The following is a 21,045-nucleotide window of genomic DNA, read 5'->3' as shown; positions in this document are numbered from 1 at the left end:
ATCAAGACTGTAACTCATTCTCACCTCAGTGTGAAGCCAGATGAGGCAATACAGTGTATTTAATTCAGCATATTTGCATATTCGTCATGTTCAAATCCCAAATTTTCATGTATTGTAAGTTGAAAACACTAGACTCATCTCTCATTTATTTTCCACTTCACAACGATACAATAATTTGTGAATCTATCACATAAAATCCCCATTAGACACATTAAAGTCACTCAGTTAGCTATTAAATACAGTAAAAATAAATAAATGCAAGACATTGGATCTTCTCAAATAATACAAATAAAACTACACACTGTCCTGAGCAACAATAGTATTTAATTTATTTTTAGTGACATTCAAACAAATAAAGCATCTGAGTGTTTATTTTGCATGGTGAAGCCTTCTGTGAGTCACAGCTTCAGGAGCTAATAACGCTGTAAAGTCTCTCTTCTTGTCCTTCATCATAGTGCAGGTTCTTCTTTGTCTGACTTCAGCTTTCTCAGGAAAAAGCTGGAGCTAAAGGTGGAGTTTAAGGTGGAGCTGCGCGGTCGCTCAGTGGGCATAAAGTTTGCTGGATGTCGATTTAGAGCAGTTTTCACTCCATCGTTCCTCCTCTGCATCAGCGCCAACGCGGGCGTCATTTGATCCGAGTTGTGCTGGAAAACGAGCAAACAGAAAAAGAAATAAATTATTAGTTACTTCTCAAAGTGATAAATCTGTTAGTTCACATATTTGTGTAGTCAAAGGAAACTGTAGAGGGCTTTAAATATTAGTGTTATGGTAAAGAGGCCTTCCAACCTCAAAGCTAATCACTAAAGATAAATAAATAAAAATCAGCAGAAACATGAAAAAAGCTGGTCAGCAATTATAAAAAAAAGGTTTGATTGTGTAACGTTGATTATTGGGAAGGTCTTAAATATTTTTTGAAATGCAAATGTTATAATAAAACCACAAATAAAAACAGGTAAAGTACCATTATCATTATCTTTAGCGATGCTTCTCTCATTTCTAAACATGAACATTCTAGTTGGCGGATATATTATACTGGTAAACTACGTGTCATTTTTAGTTTCGTCTCATCAACACAACGTTGCTCTGCTGAAATAAAGTCAGACAACCCCATTTTTTTTAGGTACCTTTTCAGTTTTCTCTTCTAAAGTACTTTGGATCGTTTTCATGCTTCAGTCTTGCTGCTCTGCTTCAATTGTGCTTCAATATTTTCACTTTTTAAAGCAGCGAAGTTTAGGGCCTGATCTTTAAAAGGCTTGTGGGTATTAAAATTGGTGCAAACTTGATAATGTCTGCAAACCAGGATTGTAGAGCAAACATGCAACTTAGCACGTCTGCCTTCATTAGTATGCAGAAGAAATTAGGTTTAGTGAACCTGAACCAGATTGCAAGTTCAGGTATAGAACCTGCAATCTGGTTCTATACCTATAAAGATTGCAGGTATAGAACATCTATAAAAAAATATAGATGTTTTTGCGTCTATATTTAGAGATGTTGAAAAGCATGAAGACAATGAAGACATTGCTTGTCAGAATATATGGAGCATTAAAAAGATATACAATAAGATAATAAAAAATAGATGGGAAATATCACCAGGCGATGCCTGTTTTTATTATGATTCATTTGAAATGTTTTGCTGTACTGTAACACTTTAAAAAACTTATTTTAATGACATGTATTATTGTTATTATTGTAACTTTAAGGCTTTCGACTTTATCTTTCTGTTTTCTCTGCTCTCAAATTGATTGTTCTAAGCCCGCACAAAATCCGCAGTGTGCACACGTTCACAAATTGCACGTGCAATTTAGCGCTCCTTATTTTGAATGTTTTAAGATCAGACCCAAAGTAACATTACATTAATATTCTTCATGTTCTCCAAACAAAAGCGGCGTTTTGGGACAACAAATGTGAAAAACTTAAAAAATATACAAATATAAATTATCTGATGGATTATCAGTTTTAAAATGATCATTTCTATTGCGCTCAAAACAAGAAATTATTTTTGTCACAACTAACCAACATCTCATAGCTTAGTAATCAACTTTTTTCATAAGACTGTTTGTTTTTAGAGCCTAACTTATTATTATGTGGCTGTTTATGTTTAGGCTTGAAAAGTATTTGACAGTAATGAAAGCACAAATCAATTCTGCTCATACAGCAACAAATAACAGATTATTCTTGTCTGTTCTGTTCTGTTCTGTTCTCTCCATCAGCTGCAGAAACGCCCCAGGTTTTCTGCCCCATGCAGTAAACATGGGGCAGTAAACATGGTCGTATCAGTAGATACTGTGAACGCTCACGTTGGTCAGAAAGCGAGGCACTGGGGCCTTCCTGTCGCTGTGATTGTTCTCGCTCAGGTCCATCATGGACTGGGTCCGGTCCGACATGGTGGAGCTCGTTTCGTTCCTCCGCATCGCCGACGTTCCCTGCTTGAGCTTCCTCATGATGTCGCTCACAGAGCTGAAGTTGCCCCGGTGTGGCACCTTCAGGATTAAAGGTTTTTTCTCCTGGGAAAAGCAGAGAACAGAATCAGCATTCAAGCAGAGTTGGGTAGTAACTAGTTACATTTACTCAGTTACATTTACTTGAGTAACTTTTTTGGAAAAATGTACTTTTAGGAGTATTTTTACTACGCTGTACTTGAGTAATTTAAATTTTCTACCCACTGAATGAAGAACAAACGTGTTTTAAGCAAAAATTCACCAGACACATATTTGATTTTTGTTAAAGTTTCATAAGTTTTTTTTTATTGAAAGAAACTGATTTGGAATAATTTTCTTTTGCCTAAATTTGTTATTTTTTTGTTATTTACATTAATTATTGTCATTGTTGACCTTAAAATACCAAAATTTCCTCTTTTCGTCCATCTGATTATGTAACTTTTAAATATGAAATGATTGATAATTTGATCAGTTTTACCAAATACTTTTTTGCTCTTACTTGAGTACATTTTTTGGGTGCTCTGTTCATCTCTGCTTTCAAGTTAGTATTAAAGGATCAGATACTCACTGTGGAAGACGAGCTGCGCTCTCTCAGACTAACATCGTCTGTTTTGTTATCCTCTTCTTCAAAACTCTCCATCAGAGCAACTGATCGTCTCTTGGAATAAAACTTATTTGTTGTTTCTGGAGGAACATCGATTCTAGTTACTGTCCGCTCAGGTTTATTTGGCTTTTTCTCTGCAGAAACCTCCCTGGAGATGTTCCTCTCTATCAGACGCTCAGGCCTGCAGGGAAAACAGATTTTTATTTAGTTTACCTACGTTTTATTGTGTGAGGAGTTTGGTATATTAATGATTTTACCTTATTATTCCCTCGGCAGCTGGTGGGTTTGTTGACAGTACTTCTGCGTTGCTGCTGCAGAGATAAAACAATTCTCAGGCAAGTTTTTGGATGAAACAAGTGCTAAAGTTCTTGATTAGTATAATGACAAATACAGACATCGAAATATGAGTTGGCACCCCTGTAGAAAACTGCTGCAAATAGATGCATTTTGGCATCACCAGGTCTCCGTGGGAACCATTTGTGCACTAATGTCAATAAGCTGTAGGAAAATCATGCTGAAACAAAGCTTTTTCTGTCCTACCATTAAAAAATTAAGCATGTGAAATTTGCTGAACTGGAAGAGGAAAACAACATGAAATGTTCCACACAAATACTCCAGCAGGATTCATGTAAAAATGTCGATCTGTTTCTTTTCCCAAACGCCTGGGAACATTCTTAGAGTGCAAATCTTTAAAATGCCAGGCCATGTGGCGTTTTTAATATTGTCCTTTCACAACTGTACATTATTCTTTGCATTGATCTATCATGCAAAGTCCTAATAAAGTTTGTCCCTTTAAAGTGACAGAATATAGAAAAATGCAGTGGAGATGAATGGTTTCAGCATTAATTTGAAGGCTTAATCGGAGGTGCCAACCTATTTTTCCACATCTGTGAATGCCAATAAAAAACTCACTTGATAGTTTTTGAATTATCTGTCACTCTGGTTGTGAGCGGGGATGTATTTTCATTCACCCTGTTGATTGAATGTAAGAAGATTTCAGAAAGAGAACATGACCAGGAACAAAAAAATGCATCTGCTGTTGTGGATTACATGAATAAGAAAGTCAAAAGATATCTTAGCTTGGTTTGTGTTTAAAATATGCATAAAAATTAGGGGTGGCGTTTTCTGGCCAATCTTTAACAAGCATGACCAGCTGACTCCGATTTGGATCAATACTGATACTTTTGTCTGAAATGTTGCTAGAAAGTTGCTCATTTGGTAACAGTGGGATGACTATTGTTAACTGGAAACCTCCAGACATGACCTGGTGGGTCAAATTTCTCTCACGGCAGAGAAAAAGAGAAGATTTTTAGACTTTTACTGAAGAAGATAAGACTGGTGGATAACATCGGCTTCACACGTAAGTATTGGCTGGTCACAGGTCTTCCAAAATGAAGGAAATCAGGACTGATTTATCGGTGCAACACTTATGAAAATGTAAGTTATATCGACGTTGACCTGTATTCTCTTGTCTTCAAGGAGAAAGAGAGATAATCCAGCTACCGTACCTTCTCCTGTTCCACACCAGGTGCTCATTGTGGGTAAATCTGTCCTCAGTGGGGCTGTCCTTATCTATTTCCAGCTGTGACGTTTTTTCAACTATGTTTTCCTTATGTAGACCCAGCAGAGACGCAGGCCGGCTGCTGTCTCTCTGAAGAACGCCCATCGCTTCCCAGTCCAGAAAGACGTCAGCAGGCGGAGGAGGAGGGTTTGTGATCTCAGACTCAGCAGAGAGCTGCTGCCGGAGGCGTGAGAAGTCTTTGGTCTGGTAGTGGTTGTAAACTTGAGGGCTGTCTGTGACTCCCCGAGTGTCGGGAACAGGGACCGAATCAGCAAAAAGGATCCTGAACTCTCGGTCAAACGAGTCGATAACCGGGCCCCTCAGGACTGTGACAAGCTGCCGGTGAAGATGAGTGTCTGTCCAGGTGAGGCTGAAGGAAAACAGAAGAAATATCCGGTTAGTTGACTTACAAAAAATGTGTAAAATGCTTTGATAATGACATTTTTGTTCACCTGTAGTTGCCATGAATCACTGCCTCTAAATCCACCAGGATGAAATTGTCTTTCATTTCGCCAACCACCATCTTTCCAGTCCTGGAGCAAAACGTTTTCCCGCCAAGAACCCGAACCCGCATGTACTGACAGAGACAAAAAAACCCCCAAATAAAGTCAAACTGAAGCTGAAAGAAACTGAGTGTTGCTCTATCATTTTAATAGAAGGTCTGGTGTCCTGGTTCTTCCTGCTAATGGAGAGTTTTTCCTCTCCACTGTCACCACATGCATGCTCAGTATGAGAGATTTCTAGAAAGTCAACAACACGACGTAAGCAATCGTCTAATGTTTCTTTAGCCAATTTGAATAATAAGCTGAACTTGACTGCAATATTTGATCATTAGAATCAATTAGATTTTATATATCATTGGAACAAATTCACAGCTTAGAATAGCCTATTGGTGCTTTTTCTGCTACAACAAATCGTTTTCTGTAGAAAACATTAAAAAAATATTTGGCTGGTATTTTTAATTTTACTTGTTCACCACATTCTGATTTATAAAAAGTAAAGACCATAATATACAAACAATTATCAATAAACAGTCCATGATCAGTGTAGATATAAAGTTAACTTAAACAAAAATGAGTTCATGGAATAAATTTGAATTATTTGTCATTATTTATATATTGCCTATGCTGCACTTAAAACTATTGAGTTATTAATTTAAAAAAAATTCTATCAGTTCATAAACTGATAGAAATGAGTGACCACAACACATTTCTAAATTTATGTTATTTCAACATATTTCTGTTACTAAATGATCAAATGATGTGATGCAAACTGACGTTGTATAAATAAACTGACTTGAAGCTGAAATGGATTATATTCGTCTCTCTGAACCTGATTGTTTTCGATGATAAAACATTACGAGCCGACAATAAGGATTAAATTCCTGTCAGAACAGAAGAGGAAGTTCAAAGCGTGAAAACAATCCGCAGCACTCGGCTGAAACGTTTCTGAAGAAGAGCAAACAGAAAACGTAAATGAAAAAAAGGCACGTAGCACAGAACATTTCTGGCTAAAAGCAGACGGAAAAATGTGGATCAATCAGTTTAGGTATGCTGGTAAATATGAAGGAAGTCTCTCTAAACATAATTAAATATTCAAATGAGGAAAACACTAAGAAATGACCTGTTTTATTATAAAATGTTAATGTCAAAAAATATTTCAGCTCTTCTCAAAACTAAAAAAGAAAAATCTAACCTTTTTTAGTAATTGATGAACAGTTTTGTTCATGTTTAAACTGGCATTTTGATTATTTATCTCTAGTGATGAGCTGTGAGGCTGGACGGCCTCTTTACCATCACGCTAATCTTTAATTTACTTATTTATTTCAAACAGGTTTTTAAAGACAAGAAAACAAGCAACCAGAGGAAATGTGCTTAACCAAGAACAAAACAATTAGCTTACACTTCTTTAATCCTACCCCTTATCTCAATTTAATGAAATATATTACTTACCAACGCATTAATTATCAAAAATGTGTAATTAAAACCCTGTTAATGTGCTAAAGAGCCAATAAATTAATTATATTGCATAAACAAAATAATTACAAACTAATTCAAGACAAGAAAAGAAAATCTACGGAAGCATAATAAAGCCCTGGACAGATTCTACAAAATATTAATATTATTATCTAATATGCAGAAGAAACATGTTAGTAAAATAAATTGTTTACATCTAAATCTGCCAGGGGTATGAATACTTATGGCCTAACTCCATTTAGTCAGACAGACTGAGATTGAAAAGTGCATTTAAACCACTGTGTGCAAAAATGTGTTAGTAAAAATTTATTATTAATGTGTTTAGGAGCCTGATGATTAAATAAAATTTTGTATTTTGTTTGTTTTACATGTTTGTATTTAAATTTTATTTTTACTGGACTTTTAATTCTGTCTATTTTTCTTCAACGTCACATCGTTTCACACCTGCACGTGTTTAGACCTGCTACTTCAGTGACTTATTTAAACAAACAGACAAACCAGAAAGTTCAGAGTAAGTCAAGAAAAATGAAAGAATATAAACCGGTCCAAAACGAGACAAATGCAGGAACCAGACTGTAAAGTTAACAAGAAATGAGAAAGAGAAACTTAATGCATCAATAGAAGTTAGTCATTAGGAATTCCAGACTAAAACTAAGAATGTGTAAATGACTTTAGTAAGCTTCATTTGGAAAACCAGAATAAGATTTTATATCTAATATGTCAAACGTATAAAATGAAAATTTTGGTTTTGGTCACTTTTATATGAAAAAGTGACCAAAATCTTAACAATATTATATTTAAATGTTACATGTTTAGTTTATTTGTCGGGAGCAGGAGCAGTTAAGAGTTTAACAATACAATTATTTCTGTATTTTCAGTAAGCCGATCAGAACCATTTTTGTGACCCAACAGTGTTTCAACTTGCTGATTCTGTCCTAGGTGGTAACCGCTTGGAAACCGTTGTGTTGAAAAGCTGAAAAAACTGAACGCAGGGTGGAGGATCACCTTCCAGCAGGAAAACAACATAAAGCAAAAGCTACAGGAGAAAGGCTTAGAACAAAGTGTTTTCATGCCTTAGAATGGCCTAGTCAAAGTCAAAGGCCTAAATCCAGTTGGGGAAACTGGCTACCCCAGATATTATTTTAAAGTATCAGCGTAAAGATGGCTGAATACGAATTAATGTCACAATTTTCAGATTATTATTTGTAAACCTTGAATCGCCTTTAAAAACAAACAAACAAACAAACAACTTTGCTGACTTTTCATATAAAATTTAAATTAAATACTTTGCAGAAAATGTGGTGAAGTTAAACTTTTGCAAAGCGCTGTATGTGTACAGCTGTTTTAGTATTTGTGTACTCTAAAAATCACGTACAGACACGTCACTTTGCGTAGGTTGGAAAACACTGATCATCTCAGACTGCAGATCCGGTCACTATCAGCAGTGACGATTTTCCTTTTAATTTTAACAGACCATATTTTCATCCCTCCAAAGAAACAGAGACAGACATGAATGCAGTGCAACCAGCTAAACCACACGCGGTTAAATCAACATTTTACATTCCCATTATAAGCGTGCCTACGCAACAAGTCCCACATGCAATATATGGGACGTGTCCGGCTTGGCTTTCATTGGGCCGTGAAGTTCACGTATCGAACAACAATGGCCATGTGTTCGGTGTTGACTCACGGGATGCCTGAGCCTGTTCAGGGTGAAGTTCTGCTGCAGAGACCTTTGGTTCAGGATGATGTAGACGGGCACACCTCGGGAGGCGGCCGTGTGCAAGTCAAAAATGATCGCGTTGTCTGTCAACTGGTCCGTCACCACGGCGATTACCTGCAAAACACACAGCAGGGTTTCAGAAACCACGACACACTCCCTCTCTTTCTGTCACTGTTGGTTTTAAATGTCAGATGCTTGATTGTGTAGAGAGTTTAGCTAATAATTTAAAGTGATGCTTCTCTAAAGGGATGTTTGTTTCCTTTCTGTTTTGGGGTGAGAGGTTAGAAGATGTAAAACTTCCTCTTTTTTTGCAATCTTTGGATTTAGAGCTACTTTACCTTTTGCCTTCTGTCTTTTTGCTGCATTTATTTTGTCTAATTTTCATGCACCATGCAAGTATAACTTCAATTTAAGCTCCGTGAATTCATGCAAACGCACTTTGGTTGAGTTAAAACGTATCTAAAAATGTAAACTTCAACTTTCATCATGCAAAAATAAATTTTTGGTAAAATCAGTTTGGAAAGTTTTATTTTAAAGTTTCCTCTCATCTTTAAAGCTGCAGTATTTTTTACATATTTGTTAAAACTATTTGTATGCAGCATAAAATGAGAGATAATCTGTGGGAACACTGAGCTCCTCTGCCTTCTTCCCCATGTGGTCTTACTGCCATCTGCAGAAATCAGAACAAGGAGAAGTGTCTTAGTGCTGTTAATCACACTCGTGTGCGCACTGCTCACACCCTCCCTCTTTGCCTCTGCTATGCTACAAGCTAGTTCACCACTATGTTCAGGCTAGTTAGCATAACAACGTTTTTTCTGTAACAGTAAGTTGTTTCTCCACTATTAGATCATTTAGCAGCGTGTACACAAAGTTGATTGAAAGCGCTGAGACCCTCCTCCTGGTTCTGATTGGTTGTTTTTGACTGACATCAGTACTTCCTTCAGAGAGCAATAGTAGCTCATGGAGGAGGTGGAGGAGTTTGGTATTTTCACAGATTAGCTGTCTCATAATATGCTGTAAAAACATAGCGACAGTTTTAACAAATATGTAAAAAAAAAAAACATTTTCTAAAAGTTTGCAGCTTTAACTGTCGCCCTCAAAACACTTACATGTTGACACCAGAGTCATTATGACAGTTTAGGGGTTAAACAGTACAATATGAACCCAAACTAAACCGTATTTATTCCCATGATGCTTTGTTTTCAGAATAACATTCACGTACCGTTTTGGCTGCTTGTAAGTGTCGCCTGATGACCTCTCTGATTTGCAGGTCTTCCTCAGCAGGGTGGCTGGAGTGGACCGTGACGCTGCTCTTCAGAACCCCGGCGGGTTTCTCCGGCCAGCCGAGCTCCAGGTTGGGGACCGGGACGTCCCATTGGTAGGGGTTGTAGGTGGAACAGATCTTCTCCGAGTCGACGCTCCTCTCGGCTCCGTCCTGCTCTCCCACCAGCGGCTCGTGGAAGTGATAGTTCTGAGCCCAGCTGCTTATCCGACTCACCTCTTGAGGAGATAAGAAGTAGCTTGAAAGCTCCGGGCCGATGGAGCCGTAGAAGGCCTCGGGTCCGCTGCTGAGGAGCCTCTCCACGGCTTCGCGCTCTCGCTCAGAGTGGAGGAAGTGAGGCGAGGACTCGTCCACCGGCAGGAAAACCACATTCTCATCCAGACTCTGCTCCTGGGAGTTCGACATGATTCCAGGTGATGCCTGCACTGTCCCTTCAAATCATTTCCACCTTGTAGAGCAAATCTGGTCTTCCTGTTCACAACAGGTCATTCTACGTCCAGGCTGCCAATAAATGTCCAGGTTCAGTCATCCGGTATTGATGTCTTCACTTGAGTAAATTTTACAATCTGTCCAGACGGCGTCAGATATCTCAGTCTCCACGGTTCCTCTCCAGATTAAGGAAAAACATTAACCACATTTTACAATCTCCAGCATCTCCGTCTCCATAAACGGAGGAGCAAAAACATCCGCGAGTCCAAATGACAAGTAAAAAAAGACACACAGCATTCCTCCTCACCTGCTGCGCTGCCGGTGAGCTTGTGTTTGGTCACAAGTCCCTCCCCTTGGGTGAGTCTGATCGCTCTCCTGAAACTCCTCCACTCCTTCCTGCTGACATTGTTCTCAGATTCCAGACATTCAGTGCAGCTGACACATGGCGTCGGGCTGTGAGACACCCTGTCGTCGCCCAATCCCTTCAGTCCTCACAGCAATGCAAATATGTTTTCATATCATTCAGACTTTTTCCACATTTTTGCACAACTCTTCAGTGGAGTTCATGGGGGTGTTTATGGAGTAGCTCAGCGCAAATTGCCACATAATTGTGAATTGGAAGAAGGTTTTTAATATGTTTTTTTCTTGCACATAAGATTCTGAAAAGTTTGGAATTCCTTTTGTATTTAACTTTTTTCAGCCTCATATGTGTCGAGATTCACAGGTGGGAGAATCTGTTGATAGGATAATCTTTTGCTCCTTAGTGCCTGAATTATTATACATTTATATTAACAATAGATATTTATTGTTCCTTTGAATTATGCACCTACAGAAGGATGCACCTAATTTGCATCATTAGGTATGATGCAAATTAGCCACATTAGGAACATACTGTAAACATTCATCCATTCATTGTGTGTATTCATGTCTAGCGATGCAGGGCTGCATGGAGGGATTGACTATATCTTCAGGGGTCGTTTTGGACACTGCAAATCCATCAGAAAGCTACATAGAGACACACAGAAAACGCAGCCATGCACAGTCACTTCTTAAGGCAGTTTAGAGTGATTAATTAATGTGTTTTGTTTTACCTATGGAGTATGTCACATATGCAGGAGAACATGCAAACTCCACGCAGAAAGACCCCAGGCACAACCTTCTTCAACAAAATCCCTTTCCTGCACAGTCACAGAGGCTGCTATTCCATCGCAATAAAAAAAAAAAACGGATAGAAATTGTTTTTGAATAATTTTGTATTTATCATCAGTCTTTCAGAAACAACTAAATAGTGAAAAATCACTTGGCTGCACACTCCCGGGTACAGATATCGCCTATATTCATCAAGGGAAAAAGTGCACAACTGTTAACTAGTTCACATTCCAGCCACTAGGTGGTGACAAAACTCCTATTGGGATCCTCGGAAAAGGAAACATAAGGTTCTGTTAGCGTCTGTGATTTACATCTAACAAATTGAATCAGAACCAGTTTGATGAGAATTTTCAACTTTTATCCGAAAGGGGTTTGTCCTGCACTCTACAAATTGTGAGATCTTCCATTTAGAGTTTTCCCTGGAGCCAAGTAGGAAACACAGCAAACAGTAGTGACAGACAATCTGGTCAGCACTAATGGGAAGATGGATTGAGTTTAATGCAGGGCACTAAACTGAAGCTGCACAAGACTTCGCTGGGAGGAGGTTGACTTTCCACCAAGAGGTCGCCAGTAAACACACGACCAGAGAACTAATAAAAAACATAAGTATTAGATTGGCTCAAAGCTGAGACGTAAATCAATCGGACTTAGAACTTGATGTTCAAAGAGGCGCTCCTTCAAATCTGACTGAGCTTGAACTGTTTTGTAAAGAAGATTAAATAAAAGATTCAGTCCCAAGATGTGCAAAGCTGGTAAAGATGTACAGACTTGCAAGTGTAATTACAGTGAAAGACGAGAGCTTAATACAAATGCATGACGTGTAATTTTCCTTCCGTTTCATTGATGCGCTTTGTGTTGATTTCTCACTCAAAAGCCTTTGAAGCACATTTAGGTTTGTGCTGCTTGTATCACAAAAATGCAATATTTTTGCTAGACACTTTATTCAGACAATATTGCCTCGAATGTTTGGTTTCTGCTAATTTGTCCCTCCATCTCTCCTAGAGGTGTGTGAGCTTTGAACAGTATTTCCAGGTATCTGACGTTCACCTCACAGTTATCCTTACAGACTGGTTCGGCCTGATGGATGGGTTAATAGGAAACATTTTACCTTGTTACTGTGGCGAGGCAGCCTTCCTTTCTGCAGGCAACAGGTGCAATCACGGCGCTTTCTTTTTGATTTAGTAGGAAATACTTCTAGATATTATGAAGTATCAAGTTGCACAAGTTGCTTCCTTATTTGTCCCCATTCAGTTCTGCAGAAAAATGGTGAGGTCATAGTTTGACAAGATAAACACTGAATGCCACAAATGAGCTACAGATTAAAACACAAAGAGAAAGAGAAAGACTCATACAGCTGGCAGTGCCATATTCTTGGAGTGCCTTTGTGTAACGCACAAAACAAATCCAAATGCATATTTTAGTCCCATTAACACAGAAACCGTCTCCAGTAAAGGAGAGATCTCACAGCGTGTTTCTTTGAAAATATTAAAATAAGCAACGTGAGTGCTTCAAAATGATCCCAAACAATGATTAAAAACAAGTTATGAGTTTATTTTTCTCTTTCATAATGCTTCATATTACACAATGAGATTAGATCTCAAAGCATTTCTGAGATGCTATCAAGATTATTTCACCACACAAGAGAATAAAAGAAAATAAAGTGTGTCGCTCCTGGACATTTAACCTCATTCTATTTAAAGATTCTCTGAAAACAGCTCCCTTTATGCATTTATTTCTTCTTGCTTCACTGCTTCTTTCGCAGATGGATGTACAGGACTCCACTGACGAGAAGCAGAGGGACGCACAGCCATGCCAGGATGACGCAGAAGCCAAAGCGTCCATTGCTTGGATCTCTGGAGTGGCTTAGAATCTCCTTTCTGTGGAAGGTGAAGATGAGGCAAGCGGCAAAGTCTGTAAAACCTGCAAGAATAACAAAAACATGTCATATTTACTGACACGTTGCAGAATCTACCACAGAGCCTGAATCCAACACCGGTGCTTTTCACCTCCAGAACTGGACCAAAAACAATCTAGCTGCACCAATGGTTATTTAATTCAGTATTTGACAAAACTTAAGATTATAAAGATAATGTTAAAAAGGTAATGTGGCCCAAATGTTAAAGTCTTTAAACATGACATGTATAATAAATGATTTCGGGTAGTTTTCCCAGCTTTAATGTGATGTAAATTATTTGCTAAACCAATAAATCTTTGGGATAAAGGTGTAACAACCTGATTGCATAAGTGTGTACGCCCTTAAACTAATAATGTGTTGATTCATTCGGTCTTCTTTGAACGGCGTCACATATGTTGACTTGGTAATATTTGCCAATTCTGCTTCAAAGTTTCTCCACATATCAGACTGAGAGGACATCTTGTGTCCAAAACCGTCTTCAGGTGTCCCACAGAGGTTTGAGTTTTAGTTCTCTTGAGTCTTTTTTTTTTTTAAATAGACATTTTTCTCTTTGTGAGCTCATTTTTTACTGCCAGTTTGGTGTTCCTATTCTTATCCATGGCATTGTTATTTCTTGCCTAACACACTTTCTGAAATAATGACCAAAAAGCTGAAGTTTGAGTTCATCAGACAGCTAAGCTTGTAGCTTATCTTTAGAAGAAACTCTCCTGGCTCTCACCTAATGTAACAGGTCAGTCAAGTTCTTCTATGGGGAAATAGATTAATTGACAGCACACATTTTCAATTTGAAAGCAGGATTTCATGTCTTTGTTCTCAAAACTTTTAAAACTTGCGCTTATATTTTCATTTTAAAGCAGGACTTCATGACTTGCTTCTCAAAACTTGTAGTGCTTGTACTCCAAACTTCTGCTCTCTTTCAAATATTCACTGCGCTCTCTCAAACCTTTCTCCTCGCGCTCAGAATTGGTCTCTGTTCGGATCAAACCTCTCTGCTCACATGCAAATTCTTTTCTGCTCTCTTGGAAGAAAAAGTACCGTTGCCTGGCAACCTCTCAGCCAATAGAATAAAAGTGTTGTACTGGGTGCGTTTGTTTCCTTCAGTCTGAAATCCTGCTTTCGACTTGTGGCAGTAAAATTCCCCCATATTCTTCCACACTGATATCACTCATGCATGTCTTTATAGACATTTCTTTATAAACTAGTGGGCTGTCATTTTGAAACAATAGAAGGCAAATTGTCCCTACAAAGTTGGAACAATGGGATTGATTAAAATGCCTAAGTGTGCAATGAAAACATTGAGAGAGGAGTCTGGGTGCTTGCAAGGGATATGAATATTTCTCCGAGTGCCAGTTTAAAAGTAAAAAACTTTTTTGAGCTTTATATCAAAATATTAATATAATATAGGAGCCAGGCGTGGTGAAGCAGGGAGACACCTAAAAGCTGCAGGACAGAAGTTTGACACCACGGTCTTAAAAAGATAGAAGCCCAATTTCAAGGCATCAAATTAAGTCATGTTTGGTATATACAGCATTTTTACAACAACTGTAGCTAACACAGTTACTTGATTGTGCTATAAAAGGCCCTATGTGCACAGAAAATACAAAAATCTAATATGGGCCTTATCTAAAGCATTCATAATTATTCTAAAATGTCTGATCTGGTCACTTTGTTCCCTGAAAAATTCAGATATGGGAAGATGAACAGGGCCTTTAGCCAGACAGGAAAGCATGATTTGTCCCTCTAAAGAGCCTTCTCCTCTGCTCCGGAGGCTGATCTACATTCCCACTTGGTGACGTAAGTTTTGGATGCAGCTGCTCGTCCAGAACTCATTTCACATGGAGTTTGTCTGCAGCCACTCGCTCTCAAGAAGGTTGGTGACCTCTGAACTCTGTGTGCTGCAGGATTTACTAACTCTAGCACTTTACACGTACTTTAAGGCTTAGTTTTCGACATTAATCCCTTCTTCTTTGTTATAACTCTAACAGCCTACTGTCAGCTTAGTAGCAAGAAAACTCAAGACTGGACTTTTTGCACAGTTAAAACCTTAATTTAATTATTTGGAAGCTTGAGTAAATATTTGTGTTAATAAATAAAACTGAATAGAAACACAAAGGGGACATTCAGGTGTAACAGAAGCATCAGGTATAAAGGCTCTCACACAAAAAAGAGTTACTGAAGTGTTAAAAACAATGCATAAAAGACAAGATTAACAACAATAACAGTGATGATAATATACTGTACAAAACTACTCTGCAGTTCTTAGAAAAACTCGCGATCGAAGGGATGTGCAACTGAGGCGGATCACTTTTACAAAAATTTACATATTGTGCATGTGTGTTAAATATTGATAAAAGAAACTATTTACAGAGAAAAAGTGTGGAATAACAGTGGAAATGTTATTTAAAAATGAGTAAGAACTGAGCAGGTGATCGAACAAACGCCATCATGTATGTAAATACTTATTGATTTTGTTGGAAGCAGCGTTTCTTTGTCCTGACTGATACATTTGTAGAGTAATTTTTTTTTTTTATCCATTTGATCTTTTCCAAAATCCAAGAAAATCTGACTCAGAAGTCTGAACTTTATTTAAAGTTAAATTTTAGTCCTTAAAATTCATCTCAGATTTGTTTGTATTAAGTTTAATTGCACAGGTTGATGTCAAAAAGGTTTTAAAATCATTTGTGACATTTTTTTTATAGTATACATGTTTGAGATCCACTTTATATCTTTAATATTTACTAAGATAAAGTCATAAAATTACCTGCAAATGCCTGGCAGAGGCCTGTAAAGTAGAAGAGACGTCCCCTGGACAAGAAGATGAGCTGACCCAGAAAAACCAGGAGAGAGACGGATGAGAAAACCACAGACAGGATCATGAGGGCCTGAACGGACTGAAGCCAGTCTGGGAAAAGTGGGGGGAAAAGGAGTGTAAGATAGAACAACAAACATCCAACCTCAAAAGAAGAATCTAATTTGGATAAGTTGAGGAATTTGTTGATGAGTTACCGCTTTCAGTGGCTGCTGCACAAACCCAGGTTTGCGTGGAGTTCATGTAGAAGCAGTTGTGCCAAAGGTCAGTGATTTCTGTCTCTGTCCAAACCCACCAGGACTGCAACGATGAAACCAAAATTATTTAAAAGCTCTGGACACTTTCCTTTTGTAAAAGCAGAAGGTATGATGGTGCTGCCCTCTAGTGTTTAAACAAGGATAGAGCACATTCAAACTAATTCTTCGTCCAACCTTTTCCAGAGTGGCGATGAAAAGCATGGCCAAGCTGACCAAATGCAGGACAGTGACGGATACCAGCAGACGCACCATGGCTGTTTGCAGCAAAGTATGTCCTACAGCCAAGCAACCTGTGGTGTTAAAACAGAAGAAATTATTGTTTAACCATTTAAATAATTTCCAATAGACACTGACAATTTTGCTTTACCAGTGATAAACATTTTATTTTTCCCTCTGCATGTTCTAAAATGACACATAAAAGTGGAGTTAATTTGTGGCTCCTGAGGAAACTCGGCTCTTTCATCATTCAGCTTTTCATCTGTGATAAGGATCTTATTAATCAAAGCACAAGAAAGAGAGAAGTGAAGGTGGGGCCACTTCATCCTCCGTCCACTTTCTGAAGGAAACTTTGAAACTCCTTAAATCATGCAAACAAACAAACAAACAAACAAACAAACAAACAAACAAACATAAAAGTTTTTCACCAAGGATGTTGGATGAAGTGATTCTGTTAGAAGGTTGGTAATCTTCTGCTATATTTAACAACCAGAAGGCACAGGAAATGTTTTAAAGACTTAAATCATGCTGCTAAGACTAATTCATTAAAAACCTCTAATTAAATCAGGAGTTTGATTTATGAAAATTAAGTTAATTAATGTCACATATATTTAAAATTCCCTGCAGGAGTAGAAAAGGCTGTATTCACTCAGTTCTGCTTTCCTGTTGCGAAGGGGAAATAACATTCTTAAATAATCACTTTGTAATATAAATGACATGTTCATTTATATTACAAGTAAAATAAGCAAAGCGAGTAAAATAAGTATTGAACATATCACAACTTTTCATTTTAAACATATTTCTAAATATGCTATTGACACATTACTGGTGTTGATGCCAAGCCAAGTAATCCATGCATGAAAAGAAACCAAAATAAATAAAAATCTGAAATTAAGTTATGTGTAACAATATGAAATGACACAAGAAAAAAGTATTGAATACTTATTGATTTTCATTAAATACTGTGTACAAGAGCCTCTGTTGGTAACGAACAGCTTCAAAACACAGAGGAACAGTTACAGGTAAAGCTAGGCAACACCTGGTGAAAATTTCATGTCTATAGCACCTTTAGAAATATGTTTACAATGAGATATTGTGATGAGTTCAGTACTTATTTACCCTCTGTATACAGCTCTGGAAAAATATAAAGAGCCCACTGCACTTTGAAAACCTCCTGGTTATTAAAAAATGTTGATTTCTGAACTGAGTTAAAACATTAGTGTTGTTATTTCTAAATGAATATGAACTTGTTAGTTTTCTTTTCATCATTTGAGGTCTATTTTGTTATTTTGACCATTTCTCATTTAAATAAATACAAAATTTTTTGCTTGGAATTTCAGAGACATGTTGTCAGTAGTTTTATAGAACAAAAGAACAATGTTCTTTCTACTCAAACATATACCTACAAAGAATAAAATCAGAGAAACTGATCATTTTAAGTGGCTTCTTAATTTTTTTCCAGAGCTGTATGTTTACCTAGATGTTTTAGTTGTGATAGATTTAGTTCTCCCTTCAGCTGCAGTTTGTCCAAAAAGTTACAGGCAGTAAAAAAGAACATTTTTGATTATCTAGCCAGCCGTCGTCCGACTATGATGAAAGTGAAAGTAATCACATTTAGATTTAAATCTGGCTCCACTTTACTTATCTGAAATAAATACACCATGTTGCAAGAGTACAGCCTAATATTGGGACTGTTAGCAAAACCTTTAGTTGATGAAAAATACATCTGGCTTCATAGCTTTTTCCTCCCATTTTTACCCTGATCTCTGGAATTACTTTCCAATAAATCCCGACATTCAGTGTTTTGTTTAGGATTAAATTTGAACATAAGTATCAGTTCATTGTTTCTTCTTCTTCTTGCTAAACTTCACTTTTACATTCCAGTTAGAACAAATTGTTCTAACTGATAAGCAACATAGTGCGTTGCCATTGTCAGTGTAACGTAATATGTCTACAGTAAAACTGTAGAGAGGGAGGTTTAATATCCTTCCCTGCTCTGTTATTGTCAGGAAGTGGTCAGAGAGAAATGTGTTTGTACGACTCTTTGACTATATGCAGATGTAACTTTGGAATCTTACAAATGCAAACCAATCATAAATACATAAAACCATCATTCTACTTGTGTAAAACATTCAGACCAAAGCTATTTTAGGACATCTAATTACATCTGCAAGCTCTCTGGTTAGCATCTTCATAAAAACATGCAATGACCTATTTTGGTGTAATCTAATATGCGTCAGGCTGCTGCAAAGAAAAAACTTACCGTTATGTTCAGAGCAACAGGATATAAACTCCTGCGTCCTCTGATGGTTCAGCTGCTGCTCTGCTGTTTTCCTCTTGTCTTTCTTCTGCAGAGGCGTTTGGAAAAATTAACTTGAAGAAAAGAGTGCAGAGGAGGAATGCAGAGTTGGGCATAGGAGGGGTTCTCTACACCCATTTCCTCAAAAACGTTTCCCTGCCCTCCCCCTAAGAGCTGTGGTCAACAGATTTCTGGTACCGTGTTGGGCAACTGCACCAGATATAGTGTTTCCCTGGTAATGAATAAACACACAAATTAATCACCAAAACTGTATCCAACACAGACACAAATGAAAATACTCACTGTTTGATTTTCCATTGGGAACTGGAAACACAAGAATTGCAAAAATGCACTACATGTGCAAGTTATGCTACATTTCTGCAAATGTCTTCTTGGTGTCAGTCCAGCTGTTCATAAAAGCTACAACTTCCTACATGTGGCAGCTGGGAAAGAGACAGGAAAAAGCAGATTACTTTTGGTCGCTAATGAGCAGGAAGTCTCAGACCACCCAGAGCACAAAACAACAGTCTGTTAACTTCTGAAGAAATTCTGACTTAAATCAAATAAAAGGTTTCACTTTTTATTAAGTTTCACTCCTTCTTTCATCTAATCTAAAACAGTCTTTTTTTTTATTTAAGTGACATTGACTTACATTTGGTTGTGTTGACATGATTGACGTATAAAATTAACCAATAATATATGATGTATCTCAAGCTGTAAAGAAAATATTTCCAAACTACACCGGTGATACAGACAGAGTATCCAAAGTATCTAAAACTGTACTCAAGTAAGAGTAGCACGACTTCAACATACTTTTACTCAAAGTAAAAAGTAGCCAGTCAAGAAATTACTCAAGTAAAACAGTATGAGACACACCTGGCAAACAATCAAGAGGAAGACAGGACAGCAAGGAGACTCAGGGACACAGAAAAACACAGAACATGACAGTATTTGGTAAAAAAATCTGCTCAAGTACTGAGTAACTGATTAAATTATTAATCATTTAATATTTTAAAATTACATCATCAGACAGACCAAAATATAAAGTTTAGTGGAGATTGTGTGTAGTTTAAATGATATGGCACATTTAAATACTCCTCTGCATTTTAAATCAAATATATATTTTTTTAGCTTGCTACTCCTGTAAGGTTAATATAAATAGTCATAATAATATCGGTATGATGTAAGCTAATTACAAATTATGCTAATTATAGCAGGTATGTTACACACATAGCGTAACTGAGGAATGATAAAGGACAGTTGTAGTACACTAACGGCAAATTTACAACATAAGGAAAATAATACAGTATAGTTATTATAAATAGCATACTCAGATTAGTAAAAATGTGCAACTGAGTTGAATAATTTTAAAAAATGCACAAAATGTGCATATGTCTAGATAGAAAAAAGTTACAGACTATTCACAAAACTCAGAAAAACTTTGCAAATATCAGCTGGAATGTGCAAATACCAGAAGGAAGCAGTGATGTTACAAAGTCTAACAGCTGCTGGAGCTGCAATAATGCTCCTTTGGGCTCCCATTGCAGCAATCTGTCACTGAAGGAGCTCTGCAGTTCAGCAGCAGCTTCTTACTTGGGAGTGGGAGACAGTGATGTTACAGCAGCCAGAGTCCTACTGTCTCCCACCACCAAGTCAAGAGGGCATCCTAGGACAGAGCCTGCCGTGAGCCCCTCCCACGTCCCCGAGCTCAGACAGGTGGTCAGTCCCACTGATTCAGAAAACCTCACCTGCACACAGAGACCCCACCTTCAGGAATTAATGTTAAATGTTTTCCATGTGTTGCTTTTCTTCTCTGAAAAACACACCAGCAATAAATCTCAGGCTCTGGAAGGAGTGAAGGGATTACTTCAATCCACAAGGGGGCGTCCTAAACTGTCTTACACTAAAGACTGAGCATGAAAGAGAATTTAACCCAACCATAGATATTGTTTTAGCATAATGTAGAAAATATATCAGTTACACACAGAAAATTTACATTTTAACTCTATTTATGGTTTATGGCAGTATAAAAATATTTGAAAGCTTATATTCTGTATTGCTCAATGAACTGAGAGACTGCTATGATTTTTCTCCTCCATGTACGGGAAGCACTGTGCTGCCATGACAGAAAGTTCTTAGGCGGTGTAGCCACACTGAACTGTTGTCTTACCTGTTAATACACAATTTGATCGCTATGTTGTTTTATGCAACCTCTGCATATTATCAGTTCAGCTTTACTGCTACTTTAAGTTGAATGTTTTTTTCAAAACACATTAGAGAAAATTGACAAGTGGAGGAAAATTCTGTTTTTATTTTGCAGTTTCACAACTTTCCTTAAATAAATGGTTAATAGTTAAGTACGGGACTTGAAAGATAATAAATATGGT

General features: G+C 37.4%; 2 protein-coding genes across 2 annotated transcripts; both read right to left on the bottom strand.

Moving 5' to 3' along the window:
* Positions 1–155: 155 nt before the first annotated feature.
* On the bottom strand, positions 156–11,114 carry LOC102225342. The gene is made up of 9 exons (XM_005796940.3): positions 9,525–11,114; positions 8,270–8,416; positions 5,056–5,180; positions 4,551–4,973; positions 3,955–4,014; positions 3,300–3,353; positions 3,007–3,223; positions 2,298–2,504; positions 156–644 (listed from the first exon to the last, which is right to left on the bottom strand). Exons 1-9 carry the CDS (start codon positions 9,987–9,989, stop codon positions 450–452), a joined length of 1,893 nt encoding a protein of 630 aa, XP_005796997.2. The 5' UTR covers positions 9,990–11,114; the 3' UTR covers positions 156–449.
* A 1,578-nt stretch (positions 11,115–12,692) lies between these two features.
* LOC102225602 (epithelial membrane protein 3-like) lies at positions 12,693–19,053 on the bottom strand. The gene is made up of 6 exons (XM_014475930.2): positions 18,962–19,053; positions 18,623–18,890; positions 16,318–16,433; positions 16,084–16,186; positions 15,839–15,979; positions 12,693–13,082 (listed from the first exon to the last, which is right to left on the bottom strand). Exons 3-6 carry the CDS (start codon positions 16,393–16,395, stop codon positions 12,907–12,909), a joined length of 498 nt encoding a protein of 165 aa, XP_014331416.1. The 5' UTR covers positions 16,396–16,433; positions 18,623–18,890; positions 18,962–19,053; the 3' UTR covers positions 12,693–12,906.
* Positions 19,054–21,045: the final 1,992 nt, after the last annotated feature.

Source organism: Xiphophorus maculatus, chromosome 20, assembly GCF_002775205.1.
Source record: "Xiphophorus maculatus strain JP 163 A chromosome 20, X_maculatus-5.0-male, whole genome shotgun sequence".
NCBI lineage: Eukaryota > Metazoa > Chordata > Actinopteri > Cyprinodontiformes > Poeciliidae > Xiphophorus > Xiphophorus maculatus.
Note: the sequence above shows the minus strand (reverse complement) of the source record. Positions and strands in the feature narration are given on the sequence as shown.